This window comes from Pongo pygmaeus, chromosome 11 (assembly GCF_028885625.2).
Source record: "Pongo pygmaeus isolate AG05252 chromosome 11, NHGRI_mPonPyg2-v2.0_pri, whole genome shotgun sequence".
Lineage (NCBI taxonomy): Eukaryota > Metazoa > Chordata > Mammalia > Primates > Hominidae > Pongo > Pongo pygmaeus.
In genome coordinates this window covers 64,874,063-64,894,427 of record NC_072384.2, presented here as the reverse complement: position 1 = coordinate 64,894,427, position 20,365 = coordinate 64,874,063, and the positions used below count along the sequence as shown (strand labels likewise).

At 35.6% G+C, this 20,365-nt stretch overlaps 1 protein-coding gene across 2 annotated transcripts in view; it reads right to left on the bottom strand.

The window, feature by feature from the left end:
- The window catches only part of SCN2A (sodium voltage-gated channel alpha subunit 2), a 158,782-nt gene that overhangs the window by 53,635 nt on the left and 84,782 nt on the right, over positions 1-20,365 (bottom strand). For both annotated transcript variants that reach the window (XM_063647599.1, XM_054478412.2), the window contains 3 exons: positions 15,061-15,405; positions 11,607-11,739; positions 7,028-7,266 (listed from right to left, as the gene is read on the bottom strand). In XM_063647599.1, the coding sequence (XP_063503669.1) occupies positions 7,028-7,266; positions 11,607-11,739; positions 15,061-15,405 (717 nt within the window). The remainder of the gene's footprint in view (positions 1-7,027; positions 7,267-11,606; positions 11,740-15,060; positions 15,406-20,365) is intronic.

The following is a 20,365-nucleotide window of genomic DNA, read 5'->3' as shown; positions in this document are numbered from 1 at the left end:
GTTGTTTTCAGCAGCATGACTAAGATGTGCCTAAGTATGGCTTACTTTATATTCATCCTGTTGATGTTCACTAACATTTTATAAGGTAACATTAAGGTCTGTAAGTTACTAGTTTTCACCAACTTTGGGAAATTTTTGGCTATTGTTTCTTCAAATATTTGCTCTGTTCCATTCTCTCTATTTTCTCCTTCTGATTCTCCCATTATATAAATATTTAGACTACTTGATATTATCCCATATTATAGTTAGACTCAGTTCATTTTTTCTTTTAATTCTCTAGTGTTCAAATCGGATAATTTCTATTAATGTGCTTCGAGTTAACAACTATTTCTTCTGACATCTGCAATTTTCTTTTAAACACATCCAGTGAATTTTTCATATTAGAATATGTACTTTTCAATTTATTTATTTATTTATTATTATTATACTTTAGGTTTTAGGGTACATGTGCGCAATGTGCAGGTTAGTTACATATATATACATGTGCCATGCTGGTGCGCTGCAACCCCTAACTCGTCATCTAGCATTAGGTATATCTCCCAGTGCTATCCCTCCCCCCTCCCCCCACCCCACAACAGTCCCCAGAGTGTGATGTTCCCCTTCTTGTGTCCATGTGTTCTCACTGTTCAATTCCCACCTATGAGTGAGAACATGTGGTGTTTGGTTTTTTGTTCTTGCGATAGTTTACTGAGAATGATGATTTCCAATTTAATCCATGTCCCTACAAAGGACATGAACTCATCATTTTTTATGGCCGCGTAGTATTCCATGGTGTATATGTGCCACACTTTCTTAATCCAGTCTATCATTGTTGGACATTTGGGTTGGTTCCAAGTCTTTGCTATTGTGAATAGTGCCGCAATAAACATACGTGTGCATGTGTCTTTATAGCAGCATGATTTATAGTCCTTTGGGTATATACCCAGTAATGGGATGGCTGGGTCGAATGGAATTTCTAGTTCTAGATCCCTGAGGAATCGCCACACTGACTTCCACAAGGGTTGAACTAGTTTACAGTCCCACCAACAGTGTAAAAGTGTTCCTATTTCTCCACATCCTCTCCAGCACCTGTTGTTTCCTGACTTTTTAATGATTGCCATTCTAACTGGTGTGAGATGGTATCTCATTGTGGTTTTGATTTGCATTTCTCTGATGGCCAGTGATGGTGAGCATTTTTTCATGTGTTTTTTGGCTGCATAAATGTCTTCTTTTGAGAAGTGTCTGTTCATGTCCTTCGCCCACTTTTTGATGGGGTTGTTTGTTTTTTTCTTGTAAATTTGTTGGAGTTCATTGTAGATTCTGGATATTAGCCCTTTGTCAGATGAGTAGGTTGCGAAAATTTTCTCCCATTTTGTAGGCAACAAAAGCCAAAATTGACAAATGGGATCTAATTAAAGTAAAGAGCTTCTGCACTGCAAAAGAAACTACCATTAGAATGTGTACTTTTCAATTATAAAATGTCTAAATTATCCCTTTTTATAGTTTTCATTTTTTTCTGCTCATGTTCTCTGTTTATTCCTTATGACCACTTTTTTCCTTTAAATTGCTCAACATATTTACAATAGTGCCTCCAAGGTCCTTTTTTGTTTATTCTAACAATTTGTTCATGTCCAGATCTATTTCTATGTACTGCTTTAATCTATTAACTATGAGTCACATTTCCCTATTTCTTTGCATATCATCTAATTTTTATGTGACATGAATATGTTTAATATTGGGAATACTTCAATCCTGGAACTCTATCTTCTAGAAGTTAATACAGCATCATGAAAGGTGATATATACAAGAACATTTACTGCAACATGGGGGTAAAGTATCTGGAATCAACTTGAACATCCATCAATAGGTGATTGGAAGAAAAAATAGTGATACATGCATAGTATGAAATATTAGTATGCAATTCAGTGGCTTGTAATATATTCACAGACTTGTAAAATCATCACCATTATTGAATTTTAGAACATTTTCATTGCCTTAAAAAGAAGCTGCATACCCATTAGTTAGTTGTCGCTCCCATTTACCCTAATCCCTACTGCCTGGCAACCACTCATCTACTTTCTGTCTCTATGGATTTGTCTGTTATGAACATTTCATATAAATGTAGCAATATGATATGTAACCTTTTGTGATTGGCTTTGTTCACTTAATATATTTTCAAGGTTTATTCATGTTGTAGATTGTAGCAATACTTCATTCTTTTTTATGGATGAATAACATTTATTGGATGGATATTGTTTATCCATTCATCAGGTGATAGACATTTGAATTGTTTTTAATTTTTAGTATTATGAATAATATTCTATAAGCATTCATGTGGAAATATGTTTTTAATTCTCTTAGATATATATTAGTAAAACTGCCAGGTCATGTGGTAACTCTACCCTAAACTTTTTGGGGAACAGCTAAATAATTATCCAAAGTGACTGCATCATTTTATATTCTCAAAGTAAAGTATAACCATTCCAATTTTTCCACATCCTTGCCAAAAAATGGTATTGGCTTTCTTCCTGATTATAGCCATCTTAGTGTGTGTGAAGTGGTATCTCATTTTAGTTTTGATTTGCCTTTCCCCTAAAATTAGCCAGTGACGCTGACAATCTTTTATGTGCTTATTGGCCTTTTGTCTATCTCCTTTTTCAATATGTCTATTCAAATATTTTGATCATTTTTAGTGAGTTATCTATTTTATTTGTTGTGGAGTTATAAGAATCCTTTATATATATTAGATACAAATCATGATCAGATATCTGGGTTGCAAAAGTCTTCTTCCATTCTTTAAGTTGTCTTTTTACTTGATGATATTATTTGCAGTATGAAAGTTTCTAATTTTGATAAAGTCCAATGAACCTTTTTTTTCTTATTGTTATTGTGTGTGCTTTTGGTGTCATATCTAAGAAATCATTGCTTAATAATAGCTCATGAAGGTTTACTTCTAAATTTTCTTCTGACAGTTCATAGTTTTAGCTCTACATTTAGGTCTATGACCTATCTTAATTTTTATATATGTTATTAAGTAAGGGTTCAATTCCATTCTTTCATATGTGGATATTCACTTGTCCAAGCACCATTTGTTGAAAAGACTTCTTTCCTTAATAAAATTGTCTAGTGGTCTTGTTGAAAATTAATTTAACATAAATGTGAAGACACTGTTGGAATTTCAATTTGATTCCATTGATGTATATAGCTATCCTTATGCCAGTACCAAACGATCTTGCTTACTTTTGCTTTGTAGTAAGTTTTAAAATTTGGAAGTTTGAGTTCTCCAACTTTATTTTTTTTCTAGTTAAGATTGTGTGACATATGGTCTCTTGCATTTTCATATAAAATTTATAGTCAGTTTTCACTTTCTGCAAAATAGGTAGCTGGGATTTTGATATGGATTGTGTTAAATTTGTAGATTAATTTGGTGAGTATTGCCATCTTAACAATATTTTCTTCTAATCTATGAATATAAAATGTGTTTTCATTTATTTAGTAGTTCTTTAATTTCTTTCAACAATGTTTTATAGCTTTGAGTGTGCAAGTCTCACACTTATTTTATTAAATTTATTCCTAAGTATTTTATTATTTTTGATGTTATTATAAATAGAATTTTCCTAATTTTATTTTCTGATTGTTCATTAGTAGTGTTTAGAAATATAACTGAGTTTTGTATATTGATCTTGTATTCTGCAATCTTATTTATTAGTTCTAACAGTTGTGTGTGTGTGTGTGTGTGTGTGTGTGTGTGTGGATTTTATAGGATTTTCTAAATACAAGATTATGTATTCGTTAATAGAATTTACTTCTTGTGTTCCAATCTAGATGCCATTAATTTCTTTTGCTTGTCTTATTTCCCTGGTTAGAACTTTCAGTACAATATTGAAAAGAAGAAGCAAGAGCAAGCATCCTTGCCTGCTTGACCTGAAGCTAAAAGCATCTAAAGTAACTATTAAGAATGATGATAGGTGTGGGGTCTTTTGAGATGGTGTTTATCAGGCTGAAGTTCTTTTCTATTTCAAGTTTGCTGAGTGTTTTTATCATGAAACACTTTGGCTTTTTCCATGTGATTACAGCATCTATAGAGATGATTGTATAGTTTTTAAAATTAATATGATATATTACATTAATTTGTTATGTTGGTCCAGCCTTGCATCACTGGGATAAATTTCACTTATTCAGAGTACATAATCCAAAAATCTAAATATGTTATGTGATTTGGCTTCTAGTATTTTGTTGAGGATTGTTGTGCCTATGTTCATATGGGATATGGCTGGTCTATATTTGTATCTGTGTTCTTTTCTTGTAATATTTTTGTCTGGCATTAATATCAGGGTAATTCTAGCTTCATAAAGTGAGGTGAGAAGTATTCCCTTCTCTTCTATGTGTTGGAACAGTTTATTAAGGATTGATGTTAACGCTCCATTGAACATTTGGCAAAATTCACCAGTGATACTGTCTGGGCTCAGGCTTTTTTTGGTGGGAAGTTTTTTTTTTTAATTGTGAATTCAATTTTTACTTATTATAAGTATATTGAGATAGTCTATTACTTCTTGAGTCAGTTTCAGGAGGTTGTTACTTCCTAGGAATTTTTCAATTTCACCTAGGTTATCTAGTTTGTTGGTGTTTAATTTTATTCTATTCCTTATGCTTCTTTTTTATTTCTAAAAGATCCATAGTGATATCCTGTCTTCATTCCTACTTCTAATAGTTTGTGTCTTTCCTCTTTTTTTCTTGGTTAGCCTAGCTAAAGATTTGTCAATTCTGTTGATTTTTTCAAAGAAATAACTTTTGGGTTTATTGATTTTTCTCTGTTGTTTTTCTCTTCTTTAATATTTGTCTTTTCTGTTAACTTCAGGTTTAATTTGCTATTCTTTATCTAGTTTCTTAAAGAGGAGCTTAAATTAGCAACTTAGGAAATCTACTATTTTGCCATAGACATTTAGAGTATAAATTTGTCTTTAAATATTGTTTTAGCTGCCTTCATTAATTTCAATTTGGTTTGTTTTGATTTTCAGTCATCCTAAAGTATTTTCTAATTTCTCTCATGATATCTTATTGACTCATTGGTTATTTAAGAGTATGTTGTTTAATTTCCAGTTATTTGTGATTTTCCACATTGACTTGTTATTGGTTTCTAATTTCATTTTATTTTTTTATCAGAAAAATATTCCGTATTATTTTAATTTTTTTAAGTTTATTGAGGTGTGTTTTATGACCTAACCTATAACTTACCCTAGGGAATGTCCCATAGGCATTTGAGAAGAATGTGTATCCTGCTTATGGATTTTCTACTATTCCATAATTCACCTCAGATACAGATCCTACATTCCTTAACACATAAGACCAGCCCCAGCTTGAGTTCTCTATTTATTGTTTATTTCTTTCTAGAATCCATCCTCCTTCTGGTAATGGTATCCTAATTATTGTCTTCATAATTTCACTCATTTACTCTGCCTCCAGTGATAAGATATGATTCTGATTTAGGCAAATATGGCATTAAAACCAAGAGCTAGGGTAACTGACTTGTTTAGAAATGGCCACGTAACTCCAACCAGGTCAATGATATTCAATTTGTGGGCCTTAATTAAAGCTACTAGTTAGGAGGCACAAACTTTCTGTACATGGAGCTACATTAGTAGAATAAAAGTTGATAGAACCTTGGCAATAGTAGGAAAATGCCCAGCCAGAGAGGAAGGTCACATATTGGGAAGAAGAGAGACAAGAAGCTGATTCCCAGTGATGCTGGCTGAGAACCTGAATCTAGCCAGGTTAGAACCTAGAACTAGTTCCAAATGGGCTTCAGTAAAGTGAGGTAATGAATTCCTTTTATTTTTGCTTAAGCTCATTCAATTTGGATCATAATATATTACCTCCAAAGGCTTTATTGTTTCAATTGCCACCCCACCACCCCACTTTTTTTAGAAATAATGTTGAAGAGATTCTTACATAGCTCTAAATTTGAACTAGGTAATATTATTATCCTTTCCTACTCTAAGCTTCTGTGATCTTTGCCCATAGCTTATGACAGCCTCTGAAATAGCTTTCAGAGTCTAATACAGCATTCAGACCTTCCATTTCTCTGTTAATTTCTCATGGATACAGTTTCCCAACTGCGAGATACAGACAATTTACAGTAAATATCTTAAGACTGATTTTGTGGGAATCCAGAGGGAGAGATTTAATGTAAACCATTTAGTCCAATATCTTATACAAAATAAGAGGCCAACATATGCCAACTTTATCATTTAATTCAGTTAAGTCCCACCTGAAATATAATTCAAAAATATAGGGGTTACTTCAGAGCCTAAAAATATTGTATGTTATACTTTAGACCATATTATTTACAATCTCCATATAATCTGCTTATATGTTCATTTATCAAGCTGGGAACTTAATAAGCATTTTATACTTGTATAAATATACTTTTTTGCATGATTTTCTTCATTTTGTCTCTCTGTATAAGACCACTCTAATATCTATGACTATACTATACTATATTATAATATCAATATGTATCCAGTGAATGCTAATATATATTTTAACAAAATTATATAATTAATTTCTAAATTTAATATTGCTAAGACTGTAGAAGAAACAAAAACAAAAAATAATAATCCCCCAGATGATGTTTCCTCCCTACATAGTCCATCTTCAAGTACTTACAAGTGATATTTCAAAATTATCTGACTTGGGCATATTTTATCATTTGTTTAGTAAACGCAGACATGTCCTAAAGAACCTATTCTAAGTATCTTAAAAAAAGTCAAAATTTTGTTGTAGATCAATGTCCTTGGAGGACAATTCAGAATCATCTTCTAATAAATAAGCGATTTTAATGCAATTCTAAATCAAATTGTACATAAATTCTTTGACTCTTTTGCACTATGGTAGCAAAATTTTTTGTTATTTAGAAGGGATGCTAAACACTTGATGTCAAGGTATACATGGCCAATTAGTTGATATTTAATTTGAGAGCAATATGTAAAATTCACTAAGGCAATTATAAACTCTTTCAAGAGGAAGAGAAACTCTCAGTGAGGCTTACCAGGTTTCCAACAGACAGTACACTGCTGAACTGCTCCGTCATGGGATAGTGCTCCATAGCCATGAAGAGTGTATTTAAGACAATGCAGATGGTGATGGCCAGGTCAACAAATGGGTCCATTACAACCAGGTTGACAAGGTGTTTCACCTTTAACCATGGTTTACAACAGTCCCAAATCAAACACATATTAGCAAATTTATACCAGCATGGCGGGCATTTCTGTCTGGATTCTTCAAGTTCTGGAAGAAAAAAAGTTAGAATCCTCATGAAAACCGCTTACTTTCTATTAAGAAGATTGGTTTAAATTAAAAGCAATTAAAAAAATCTAAAGTTGTTACAAGATATTATGGGTTAATCTGCTGGAGGAACACGGAAAATTTCACAATGGGTTTGCTGTCATAGAAAGGATCAGTACAGAAAGGCTAGTAAGCTTTCCAAATATATCCTGGCTAAACATAGCTTCCAATATTCTATTGGCAATAGCAAACTGTCTGATACTTATCTTCAAGGCTGCTAGAAACTAATGGGTAGAACTTGCATTGAGTACACTTAAAGCTCATCCATGTTCCAGATAGAGCAAGAAGTATATATGTTATCAGAGATATCTCAGGAGATGTCCTAAGAACCTTAATCAGTCACACTAAATGTCAGTTTCTTGGATTAGATATGTTTTGGTGATCTTCTAATTAGATAATTTTGTCAGTGTCACCAGTCTCAGTTTAAAAGTCTCAAATTAAATTTTATTAGATTATATCCTTGCATATTAGACACAACAAAGTTCCATCTCTCTACATTTCTCATTTAACTAGAGGGCATAAAAGAAGAGAAAATACCCCAGCCTAAGGAACTGGAGTCCTCCCTGTTGTTACAAATCAACACTTCACAGAGTGGAACTCATTTATTACTGGAAAAATACAAAGGATTTTAGGTGAAACATACATATAATTCATACATTTTCATGGTATACATTTACTTAAATGTATTTAAATATATAACTCTCATATCAAACTTATGACATAAAATTTTATATTAAAATGCATTTATTCAAGGAAAATGTACAATGATGTCAAGAAGAATTTCAACCAAATATCGGGAGAGAAGACAGAAATGCACAGATCTTTAAAGTGATACCCAAAATACTGAAATTTGGTGAATATTGGCAAAGAAATTTGGGGAATTAGGAAGTGAAAAATTGTCTACCATCTTCCTTTGGCAAGATAATCTCTTCATCAACTTATGAGTGGAAAAATATGCAGAATTTGTTGTTTTCTGTCAATATCATTGCTGTACACCCTATTACCTGTTCTGCCAAAATGTGGCCACCACCTCTTAGCACTGAAATAGAGGGAAGGTTTCTTCTTTTTAAATCCATGGCATAGTTGACTCTAGTCAGTCACTTTAATACTATTGTGGCAACTGGAACATGTGTCCACATCTGGCACAGTTTACTATGAACTAAACCTTGTAAGGGTGGAACCAGCATATGAAAGGACAATCACAACCACAGATAATAATGTTTCTTCTACTAATCAACATTTGCCACTAATTAATTCTATAATACTATTTTCCTAAGTAAATTAATTTATTGTTTATTGTTTTTAAAATTTCCACTAAAAGTAGATTTGTCAGTTGTCTCTTTGGATATTGAAATTCTTCAAGTGCACAGTTTGTTTCCATGTCCCTTAATACATAACTTTGTAAACAGGATATACTATTTGATTTATAATTCAGAGAAAAAATATAGTTATTATGCACTAGTTATTTTGTAAATACTTCTAAATTCCCAAATAACCTTATATTTACATTGAAGGTAAAAAGGAGATATTATTATTTACAGTAAATAACAAAAGAGAAACTACAAAATGTAATTTTGTCTGTATACTGCCATAATATGGCTTTTTCTTTCCATGTCAGCTGTCATTTAGCAAATAAAGAGAAGCAAACAGGAACTGGATAGAAAAAAAGTAAACTGGAGAAAAGTTTAAAAAACAAAATTCAGCAGGTGTGGCTCATCTTGACAGTAGGAATAACCGGAGCAAAGTTGTTTAAGTTTTAAAATAAAACCATTCAATTATTCATTCCAAAAAAAAAAGGAGGGGAATCTCACACTTTAAAACAAAGCAAAGCATTCAGGAGAGAACTGCAGCCACATCTCCATTATTCCTGCGTGGGTTATCCACATAGAATCACTTACAGTAAATCTGTGTCTTTTGCTGGCTCACCTTGATTCTTCAGGTGCTTCTAACTCACCCTCCCACCATCCTTCACAAAGGTGTGACCAGAAAACATTTCTATGTGATTTTGCACTTTTAAAAATTTGAAACGCAAATGGTTCATTTTTGCTTATCCACTACTGCTTCATTAAGCATGAGGCTATCCATTACCCTGGACAACGGAGACTTGGCTGTAGTTAAAAAGAAGGAAAACAAAAATTGCCAACCGGATCAACAAGCCTGGTTCATAAAAAGGAAAGGTGAACTAAACAATGATCAGACATAGAAGAAAGGATCCCCAAGTAAAGAGATTATTTCAACCAAGAAAACTTTGCACCATTATCAGAAACCAAAAAAAAAAAAAAGACTATCTTAAGTCAGCTTGAGTATGCATGTATGTGATATTGCTAACAACCAACCTTGACCAATGCCACACTCAACGTGTCTACATACAATTGAATAAAGAAAAGTCAGTTTTCATTCTAGATAACTGATTAAAAACAGAACAAAAACTTGGCCATTATTTCTCACAAATACGCAAGTCAAAAGCTCTGCAGATAATAAAACGAAAACACTCTCAATCTTCAGCTTCCTAAGTTGCACTTATTCCTAGAACATCCTTTCCATCCTAAGCAACTCCATGTCACGTAGTTCCATGGAGAGAGGTGTGGGTGCATTTATTTTGAACTCCAAATCTTAATTAGTTGGCAAGTCCAATCTTGTGGATATGTGAGGTTTTTTAAGTAATGTCTTATTTAGCTCAAACTTAATCCTATCAGAAGTGCAAAGCATGACTGTTGATTTAGACTTACCCTGTCTCCTTCTCTACTTCCTGCTTTAGGGAGCAGACATGCTGCTGACATCGGTAGCAGAACCACTGGCAGCTTCCTCTCAGTGGTTTTGCTATGGCAAGGAGCGGAAGGCCAGACAATCTTCAAAAGATTTACCTGGAGGGACAGGGAGGAGCAAGCTACTGGCAGCTGGGGGGAAGAGGGAGTGCAAGCTAACGCAGGCGAGGTTGGGGAAGAACGTACTAGAGTTTAATATTCCATTGAAATCAGTGAATTGCATTAGGATACTGCAATAGGACATTATGAAAATTGGATTTTGTAATACTGACTTGTCTGTGATGTACACGGTCGTCTACACTGTGAATTTTTTCTGGCTGTGATTTTCAGGTTTTTGTATTGGTTATTAGTAATATTTACGGGATCTTTGCATACAGACAGGAAAAGAATTATTCCAGGAATCTATCCAATCTCAAGAGAAAATCTAATTATCAATAAGAAAGGGACGTGTATGCTTGCTCTCTTTTGCTTTCATTCTCCTTTTCTCTTCTCCTTTGACACATCTACACACACACACACTCACACACATACCTGGGAAGGGGTACAAGGGAGAAGGTTTGTAAAGAGACAAAGAGAGGAGGGAATAGGAGGGCAAGGAAGGGGGATAGAATACATTTTACATGAAAATATTTTCCAAGTAGCTGAAGTTGATAGTTGTTTGAATTCACTTACAGTATGGAAAGGCAAAAACATGTGAATTAACAAAAATGACAACAACAAAACAACTAATAATGATAGTATTTATTAACCGTCTTCTGCATGCCAAATACATCAGTGTTTTATCTAAGAGGCTTATTTAATCCATTCAACAACCTTATGCCTAAACATCATCATCCACATTTTACTGATGAGAAGACTGAAATTCAAAGTCACAAATTAACACATTTAACATATGGCAGAGCCAGAAATTGATCACAGATTAAGCTGTCCCCAAAGTCTTTATTTTGGCATTCCGAGATCCAGACTGCTAAACATTATGTTAACTATTCAGATAAAATCTGCAACTAAAGAGAAAGCTGATCTATTGTAAGAATCTGGTCAGAGAAAGGCAAAAGTAGGACTATAAAATTTTAAACACTTTGCTTCAAGGAAGTTAATATCAAACCCTAATTCACATTTTTAATTTATATTTCTGGTTAAGTCATAGGATTTTATAACTTGTGTCTTAAGCAGTTAATACAGTCCAAATGGCTTAGCATCATCATAAGGATAAGCATTTATCATTACACTCTTTTCAACGTCATGCACACAAGTTTCAATGTTTAGAATTTAATGTATGAAAGTGGTGTTCAAAATATACCTTATATTTGCAGCAGCTTTCTGGAGGCTAAATATAAAAAAAGAAAATCTATGGAAGATAATAGACTCCATGAGTTGTGCACGGATTTTACTTTTATTTAGTAAAATGTATAATAATGATACAATATCAAGTCAGGAAGTATTTTATTGAAATTTATCAAGTGTTTTTTCATCATTACCAAAGCACCAAGTAACTGTGATGCAGGACTTTTAACATACCTTCCATGGTGTTGGTCAAAATACTGGCTATACTCATTGCTCTTTGCCTTGATGTAGGATCTTCCAGTAAATCCATGGAAACATGATAAGAACTGGACCGTCTCTTTCTTATTTCTGTTTCAGTAGTTGTGCCCTAAAAGTAGAATTTCAGATGAAATAACCACTATTTTTGAAAGCAGCAAAGCCCAAAGCATTCCTTCAACAGGTGTTATTTAACTAAATATACACCATGCTTTCTCAGATGTAAAAAGCTCACTAAGATATTGTTGGAATGATAATTCTTTGGGGGTGTTTAAAAGTCTGTCAGATTTTCAGCTTTTGAGGAGGCCTGGGTCTGTCAAGATGGGCTTTCCTATTCCTCCATCCCAGAGATTTGGGCTGGAGGGACCAGGTCCACTACTGGACAGATAACCTTTTAGCATTTCAGCCAATGAAACATATTGTTTCTTAGTTTTCACCCAGGTTGAGTTTTTAGATCTTTATAGACATATATTCAGGTAGTTTAATATATGAACAAAAAGGTTTGAAAGTCTCCTTCATATGCATCAGTAATAGTTCCCCTAAAATGTGAATTCCAGTTGCAAAATGCCTTCATTCATTAGAGACAGGTAACATTTCCCAACATTCCTAATTGCAAAACTAAATTTTAGAACTAATCTATAACTTTGTCCTATATTTAAAAAACAACTTAATCCACAAAACAATCCACCCTTGGCACTGAGACTATAATTTAAGGAGATAATACCAATGTGGGGGACTGTGATTTTTAGTAATGATACAATGATCTGATAATCTCCTATTCCAGAATAAACTCATCAGGATTTCAACATGGGTCAAAATTTATTCCTACTTCAGGAGATCAAACAATGATGTTAATTATCACAGGAAACAAAAAAGGTAAAGCTAAAGAATTTCAAATGCAGGTCTGAGTGTTAATAATAAATTAAAAAGTTTCATTCCTTTGAGGATTTTCCCTATTTCTAAAAGAACAATGTGATCAAAATATAATAATATGATCAAAATATTATTTATTTTGGTCACTTCATATTATGATGTGAACAATTAGCAGTATTTTATCTTTTGTAAGTTGAATTATTTTAATGCATACATATTCAAAACCAAAATTTCCACTCATTGCATATGATTGTCACTAATGTTGATAAATACTCATATAGGTCATTCTAAAATTAATTTTAAGGTAAAAAAACAAGTAAAATTAGTAAGAAAAGAAATAACCTATCTCTAAAAATAAAAATCTTAATCCAAAGGGTGTCTCTTAGAATTTAAAATATTTCAGCTTGTCAGAAAGAGGCAAAGATTTAAGGAAAAAAAAATAGTCACATGAAGATCATCTAGTCCCTTCTGTTCTACACAGAAGCACATGTACAAACCTAGATTTGTCTAATTTTCAAATAGATTCCAAAACTGCTAATGACATTACTCGATTGAATTTATGTGTAAAGTACAGGAAATGATGTGCTTTCAAGGGTGTCGTTTGCCCATAGCTATTTATTTTCTATTGTAATTTCTCCTCTGCATTCTCCAAAAGCCTACTTCATTTGTCTGCACCTTCAGCTCAACTTTGCAATATAGTACAGTGCCCTGCCTCAAAGCACTTAAGATTGTAAGATCAAAGAATGAAGTTGAGGAAGCAGGAAATAAAGGGATCACACAAAGCTTTGCTTCAAGCTGGCCCCAACTTTGCCTTCAGAGATTTGTCCCATCATCTCTGATAGGACAGGAGATTTATGATAATTATTGATAAATGCTAAATAATTTCTGACAGACTGACAGTCTCTCTGTATTCCTGCATCGTAATTGTAGATGTACTTTTGTTTACCCAATTAACATTTATCAAGATCAGTGATAAACATACTTTATTATGTATAAGAATTATGTGGGATGCTTGTTAAGGAAGAAGATTCCCAGACCTTGTTCTCCTCAGTGTTTTGGTCTGAATCGGTCTGGGTAGGCACAGGAATCTCTAGTTTTAAGAAGCATCCCATGAGATTCTGATATAAGTAGTATGAAAGTGAAGTATATTTTGAGAAACATTGGTCAAAATGAAAGTGTTTATGTGTTTATTTCCTTAACCATCTCTTCTTTTAGATTTAAAGAAATTAAAAATAACTCAATGGGAGGCAATATTGCAGTGTTGATAGAATGTAGGTTCAGTAACCAGCATACCAGGGGTCAAATCTTAGCTCCACCATGCACAAGCCTCAGTTTCCTCCTCTGTAAAACTGGGATAATATTACTATGAAAAAGGGTTGTTATGAGGGTTAAATGAATTAACACATGTACAGTGTTCTGGACAGTGTCTGGTACATGGTTAGCTATGATCATTTTTTAAGAAGAGCTGACGTTCTCTCTTCATTCTTCCTGGTTCCTCCACTATAAAGATCTACTTTTCTCATGGTTCAACCTGACTCCAGGATACCTGGACACTTCTCTGGTAGAAGGAGGTGGAGAGAGGCCATGCAAAAAATGTGAAGAAGATAATGGCTATTTTATAATCCAAGATAAGAAGCTCCTCCATTAGGTAACTGAAAACGAACTCCATATCATTTTAATGTGACTCAAAGAGCTTGTCCAATGATAATAAACAGAGCTATGTGAAAAAAAATCATAAGAAAACATTTTGAATGCTATAAAATACAATCAAGTGACATTGCCAAAATATGTTTTGTTAGCTAATGGAATTTTATTTAATACCAACATTAAAATCATCTTATGGTTTATGAAGTAAATTTCAATAATATAGCCCTGGAAGTGTCTAGTATGTAGATGAAATCCTTTTCCATGATTGATTTTGGGCCACTTTGTTTACAATAAGAGTTCATGACAGTAATATAAAAATTGGAATCTGCTCTAAAAATGACAGCCCATGATTCCATACCAGGTACTTTTCGAGTGGCTCTTCATGTACAAATTTATAATGGTTGAGATCATTAGAGTGGATGCTGAAAAGGTTACAACACTCTGACCTGCAAAGAGAGGCAATGTTGTACTATGGGATTTAAATCTATTTAGTAATAGTATCTACTGCAAGTGGAAGTATTCAAATCTCCTTTTAAATGAACAACAATTCCAAAATCCTTAAGTATTTATTTAATTTGTGAGCATTAATTTCCTTGGATTTAATTTAACTATATTAATCAAACATTATGCTTGATAAATTGTTGCTTTGCTTTTTGGCAAGTTTCACACCATAGTAATAATGATGAAAGATTACTTCTAATTATATTCTCTGACAGCCAACCTAGGTTTTTAATTACTTTGTAGAAAAGTCTGAATAGAACAATTTCACAAGATAGTTAACAGCTTGATTGAACAAACTCCCAGGCTTTGGGCAACAAACTCAACAAATTCTTAGATGTGGAAATGGAAAAACACTCCTGCCTGCACCAGTCACAACTCTCTTCACATCAGCTGCAATTTTAATTGACCTCACCTCTGGTAGGAGTTGCCCAGCAGATGTGAGGGTCGAAGGGCCCCCGACCAGGGAGACCACACCATTGCAGTCCACAGCGCTATGCATCTTCCCATTCATGGGCAGGATGGGGAGCACCCTGGAGGCACGGCTGGCCTGGCTGACATTGCTGTGGCGCCTTTCTCCATGTCTGTGCGGCACGAACAGAGAGTCTCTTCGGCTGTCATTGTCCTCAAAGGTGCTGTGCTCATCATCAGCAAAGTCATTCTCAGAGCCAATGTCCTTTGCTCGACCTCTGAAGCTGAAAAGGCTCGCCCTACTGTTGCGTCTTGGAGAGAAAAGGGAGCCACGGATGCTCAGTAAGGACTATGAATAACAAGAGAAGAAACAAAAACCAGATGAAGAGAGTTAAGAGCTGGCATTCTGAAAAACAGAATTTGATTCATTGTGTCATAGTCATTGACTTACTCAAGGATAAGTCATTGGACATGTGGAACCAAGGGCCCCTCTGATGACTGCTGGTAGCATTTTGGCACTTTCTACAAGGTTCACCTTTTCTATTTAACTCTTGCTTTTTCTCCTTCCTCCATTTTCCATCTTCTGCTCTCTTTTCTTCTACTTTACCCATACCTCAACATAGTCAGAAGTGTCCCCATAATGTTTTGTCCTGTTACTGGCATCTAGAACTGATACTTTTGATAGACCCTTCTTTAGAGGTTAATTTCAGTTAACAACCCAATGGAAAACAATTAAACACAAACCTACCTTTAGATCCTCTGAAGTCAAAAATGTAGCCAGTAAGAGCTCACTAGTGACCACGCCCTGATGCAAATCTTACCATGGAGGCAATATAATTAATCTTGCTAGTAGGGATGTTTAATTATAGTACACGGGGCAGCTTCTCCACTTCCCTTTGCATATTTTATGATGGTCTTCATGAATAAATTAAATCAAGCTGAAATAACTGTATGATTTATTCCCCAATTTTCACCCCTTTGTTTCTGTCTCAAGAAATCTGAGGGCAATATTTACAAAAACTTAATTTTCACTAAGAGTCTGATCACAACCATTTATTTATTTTTTTTTAAATCAGTACCCTGTTCAGCCTTGAGAAATGCTCCTCAACTCTCAGACCAGGTTATCTGGGAGACACTAACTTCAATTCCTGGATGCAGCAGGAATTGAGGCTCGGGTCTCCCAGTGTTCCAGGCAATGTCCTAGGTCTAGCAAATCAGTGTATTTGATACGTAATTTAAAGATGGTCATGAAATCCTGCTTGGTCGATTGAAAGATATCCCTGTCTTTTACAACTGTTGAGGAAATGGTGCTTTTTCACTTGAGGCTGCTAAAAATATTGGCTCTAAGTTTGGAGCTGCAATGACATCTTGCTACCATGTGGGAGGAACCTGGATTCAGATATGGAGAAAGACATGGTCACGGTAACATGTCTTGAGCTTCTGGATCCAACCACGCCTAAAGCTACTCACAGACATAATTTACATCATCTAATACATTCTCTTTTTTACTTCAGCCAGCTTGAATTGGATTTATGTAATTATTGGAAAGAATACTAACTTCATCATTTAAGTATTATTGGTTTGATCTTTTCTTCTCCAAAGGTTGAAGACTAACTAAAACCATTATTTTATACCTACTAATATCTAGGTTTTTATATTCCTGACTAATATGGTTTGGCTGTGTCCCCACCCAGATCTCATCTTGAGTTGTATCTCCCATAATTTCCATTGTTGGGGGAGGGACCTGGTGGGAAATAGTTGAATCATAGCTGCAGTTTTCTCCATACTGTTCTCATGGTAGTGAGTAAGTCTCATGAGATCTGAGGATTTTGTGGGGAGAAATCCCTTTCACTTGGCTCTCACTCTCTCTTTGCCTGCCACCATCCATGTAAGATGTCATTTGCTCCTCTTTGCCTTCTGCCATGATTGTGAGGCTTCCCCAGCCACATGGAACTGTAAGTCCAATTAAATGTCTTTCTCTGGTAAATTTCCCAGTCTCAGGTATGTCTTTATCAGCAGCATGAAAACAGATTAATATAGTAAATTGATACCAGGAGTGGGGCGCTGCTGAAAAGATACCCAAAAATGTGGAAGCAGCTTTGGAACTGGATAACAGGCAGAGGATGGAACAGTTTGGAGGGCTCAGAAGAACACAGGAAAATGTGAGAAAGTTTGGAACTTTCTAGAGACTTATTGAATGGCTTTGACCAAAAGCCTGATAGCAATATGGACAATAAGGTCCAGGCTAAGGTGGTCTCAGATGGAGATGAGGAACTTGTTGGGAAATGGAGCAAAGGTGACTCTTGATATATTTTAGCAAAGAGACTGGTGGCATTTTGCCTCTGTCCTAGAGATTTGTGGAACTTCGAACTTGGGAGAGATGATTTAGAGTATCTGGCAGAAGAAATTTCTAAGCAGCAAAGCATTCAAGTGGTGACTTGGGTGCTGCTAAAGGTATTCAGTTTCATAAGGGAAGCAGAACATAAAAGTTTGGAAAATTTGCAGCCTGACAATGTGACAGAAAAGAAAATCCCATTTTCTGAAGAGAAATTCAAGCAGGCTATAGAAATTTGCATAAGTAATGAGGAGCTGAATGTTAATCCCCAAGACAATGGAGAAAATGTCTCCAGGGCATGTTAGAGATCTTTGCAGCAGCCCCTCCCATCACAGGCCCAGAGGCCTAGGAAGAAAAAGTGGTTTCATGTGCCAGGTCCAGGGTCCCACGCTGTGTGCAGCCTAGGAACTTGGTGCCCTGTATCTCTGTGGCTGCAGCCATGGCTGAAAGGGGCAAATGTAGAGCTAGGCCCATGGCTTCAGAGGGTGCAAGCCTCAAGCCTTGGCAGCTTCCACATGGTGTTGAGCCTGTCAGTGCACAGAAGTCAATAACTGGGATTTGGGAACATCAGCCTAGATTTCAGAGGATGTATAGAAACACGTGGATGTACAGGCAGAAGTTTGCTGCAGGGGCAGAGCTCTCATGAAGAACCTCTGCCAAGGCAGTGAGGAAGGGAAATGTGGGGTCAGAGCCCCAACACAAGGTCACTACTGGGGCACTGCCTGCTGGAGCTGTGAGAAGAGAGCCACTGTCCTCCAGACCCAAGAATAATAGATCCACCAACAGCTTGAACCGTGCACCTGGAAAAGCCACAGACATTCAATGCCAGCCCACGGAAGTACTCAGGAGGGAAGCTGTACCCTGCAAAGTGACAGGGGTGGAGCTGCTTAAGACCAAGGGAACCCACCTCTTGCATCAGCATAACCTGGATGTGAGACATGGAGTCAAAGGAGATCATTTTGGAGCTTTAAGATTTGACTGCCCTGCTGGATTTTGAACTTGCCTGGGGCCTGTAGCCCCTTTGTTTTGGCCAATTTCTCCCATTTGGAATGGCTGTATTTAGCTAATGTCTGTATCCCTATTGTATCTAGGAAGTAACTAACTTGCTTTTGATTTTTCAGGCTCATAGATGGAAAGGGCTTGCCTTGTCTCCGATGAGGCTTTGTTTGGACTGTGGACTTTTGAATTAATGCTGAAACGAGTTAAGACTTTGGGGGACTGTTGGGAAGGCATGATTCATTTTGAAATGTGAGGACATGAGATTTGGGAGGGGCCAGGGGTGGAATGTCATGATTTTGCTGTGTCCTCACTGAGATCTCATCTTGAGTTATATTTCCCATAATTCCCACTGTTGTGGGAGGGACCTGGTCAGAGATAGTTAAATCATGGTAGGGGTTTTCCCCATACTGTTCTCATGGTAGTGAATGGGTCTCATGAGATCTGATGGTTTTATGGGGAGGAACTTCTTTTGCTTGGCTTTCACTCTCTCTTTGCTTACCACCATCCATGTAAGATGTGGCTTGCTCCTCTTTGCTTTCTGCCATGATTGTGAGGCTTTGCCAGCCACATGGAACTGTAAGTCCAATTAAACCTATTCCTTTGCTAAATTGCCCAGTCTTGGGTATACCTTTATCAGCAGCATGAAAACAGAGTAATACACTGACCAATAAGTATGCTTTTTATTTTCTTTCCAGCTAAAGAATTACTTTTTCTCAATAATATCTGTTAGTTTCTATTAAATGTCTGTAAATGTTAAACACTATCTTATGCGAATCTATTCATTATTTACAGTAAGAATCACTTCTTTTTTTTTTCTTTGAGACGGAGTCTCGCTATGTCACCCAGGCTGGAGTGCAGTGGCGTGATCTCGGCTCACTGCAAGCTCCGCCTCCCAGGTTCACACCATTCTCCTGCCTCAGCCTCCCAAGTAGCTGGGACTACAGGCACCCGCCACCACGCCCAGCTAATTTTTTGTATTTTTTAGTAGAGATGGGGTTTCACTGTGTTTGCCAGGATGGTCTCCATCTCCTGACCTCACGATCCGCCCATATCGGCCTCCCAAAATGCTGGGATTACAGGCGTGAGCCACCACACCCGGCCTAGAACTACTTCTAAGAAGACTTACTGCTACCACAACAGAAGTCATCTCTCCTTTTGTTGTTCCCATGCTTTTTTATCCTATTAACTACATTAGTAAGATTCATTCTTTTCTTTTATCGTTTTCCATACAAGTAGTTATTTTTTAAAGCCTCTCTTAGACTGTCCATCTTCTTTCATGTCTCCGTTCTCTCCTCTAACAAGGGACTTCGAATTAGCTATGAGGACATAACAGTTATGGGATTTGCAGGATGTGTGACATACTGCTTATCATTAGCTAAAAAAGAAAGGCAAACAATACATGCTTTGCAATGAAGAATGTTTCTATTGCTTTTAGTAAGAGTTTATATTTTAACTGCCAGTACCCCATTCAGCTGGAGCCATAGAAGGGCTGGAAGAAAATAAGTTATAAGTTTGCATGTTTCTCAAGGATCATGGATGAATTCGGCTATACAAAAACGTAGTTTACATGTGACAGCTATATGAGAAATGATTGTGCCCCATCCGTTAACATCAACTTCTTTTGCTGACATTCATTACATAAATGCATAGTAATCAAATGCTGTAACACACAAAAAAGATGGCCAGTAAGAAATATTCCCCATACCAAACGAATCTTTAAAAAGCAAAACTCCTAAACTCCTAGCTTATCACAAATAAATAATAAAGTAATAATTTAAGGTCAATTGTACCTCATAAAGATTTCAAAAAAATCCAGATTATCTTGAAACTTGATTAGAGATTACATGCTTGACTTTCTTCTCCCCTCTTTACCACACTAACAAGTCAAATCAGAGTCTGAGAAACAATTCATATTTCCACTTACTCTACTAAAGAAATTATAATCTTGCAGTAAAGGCTTGCATTGTGTAGTTTT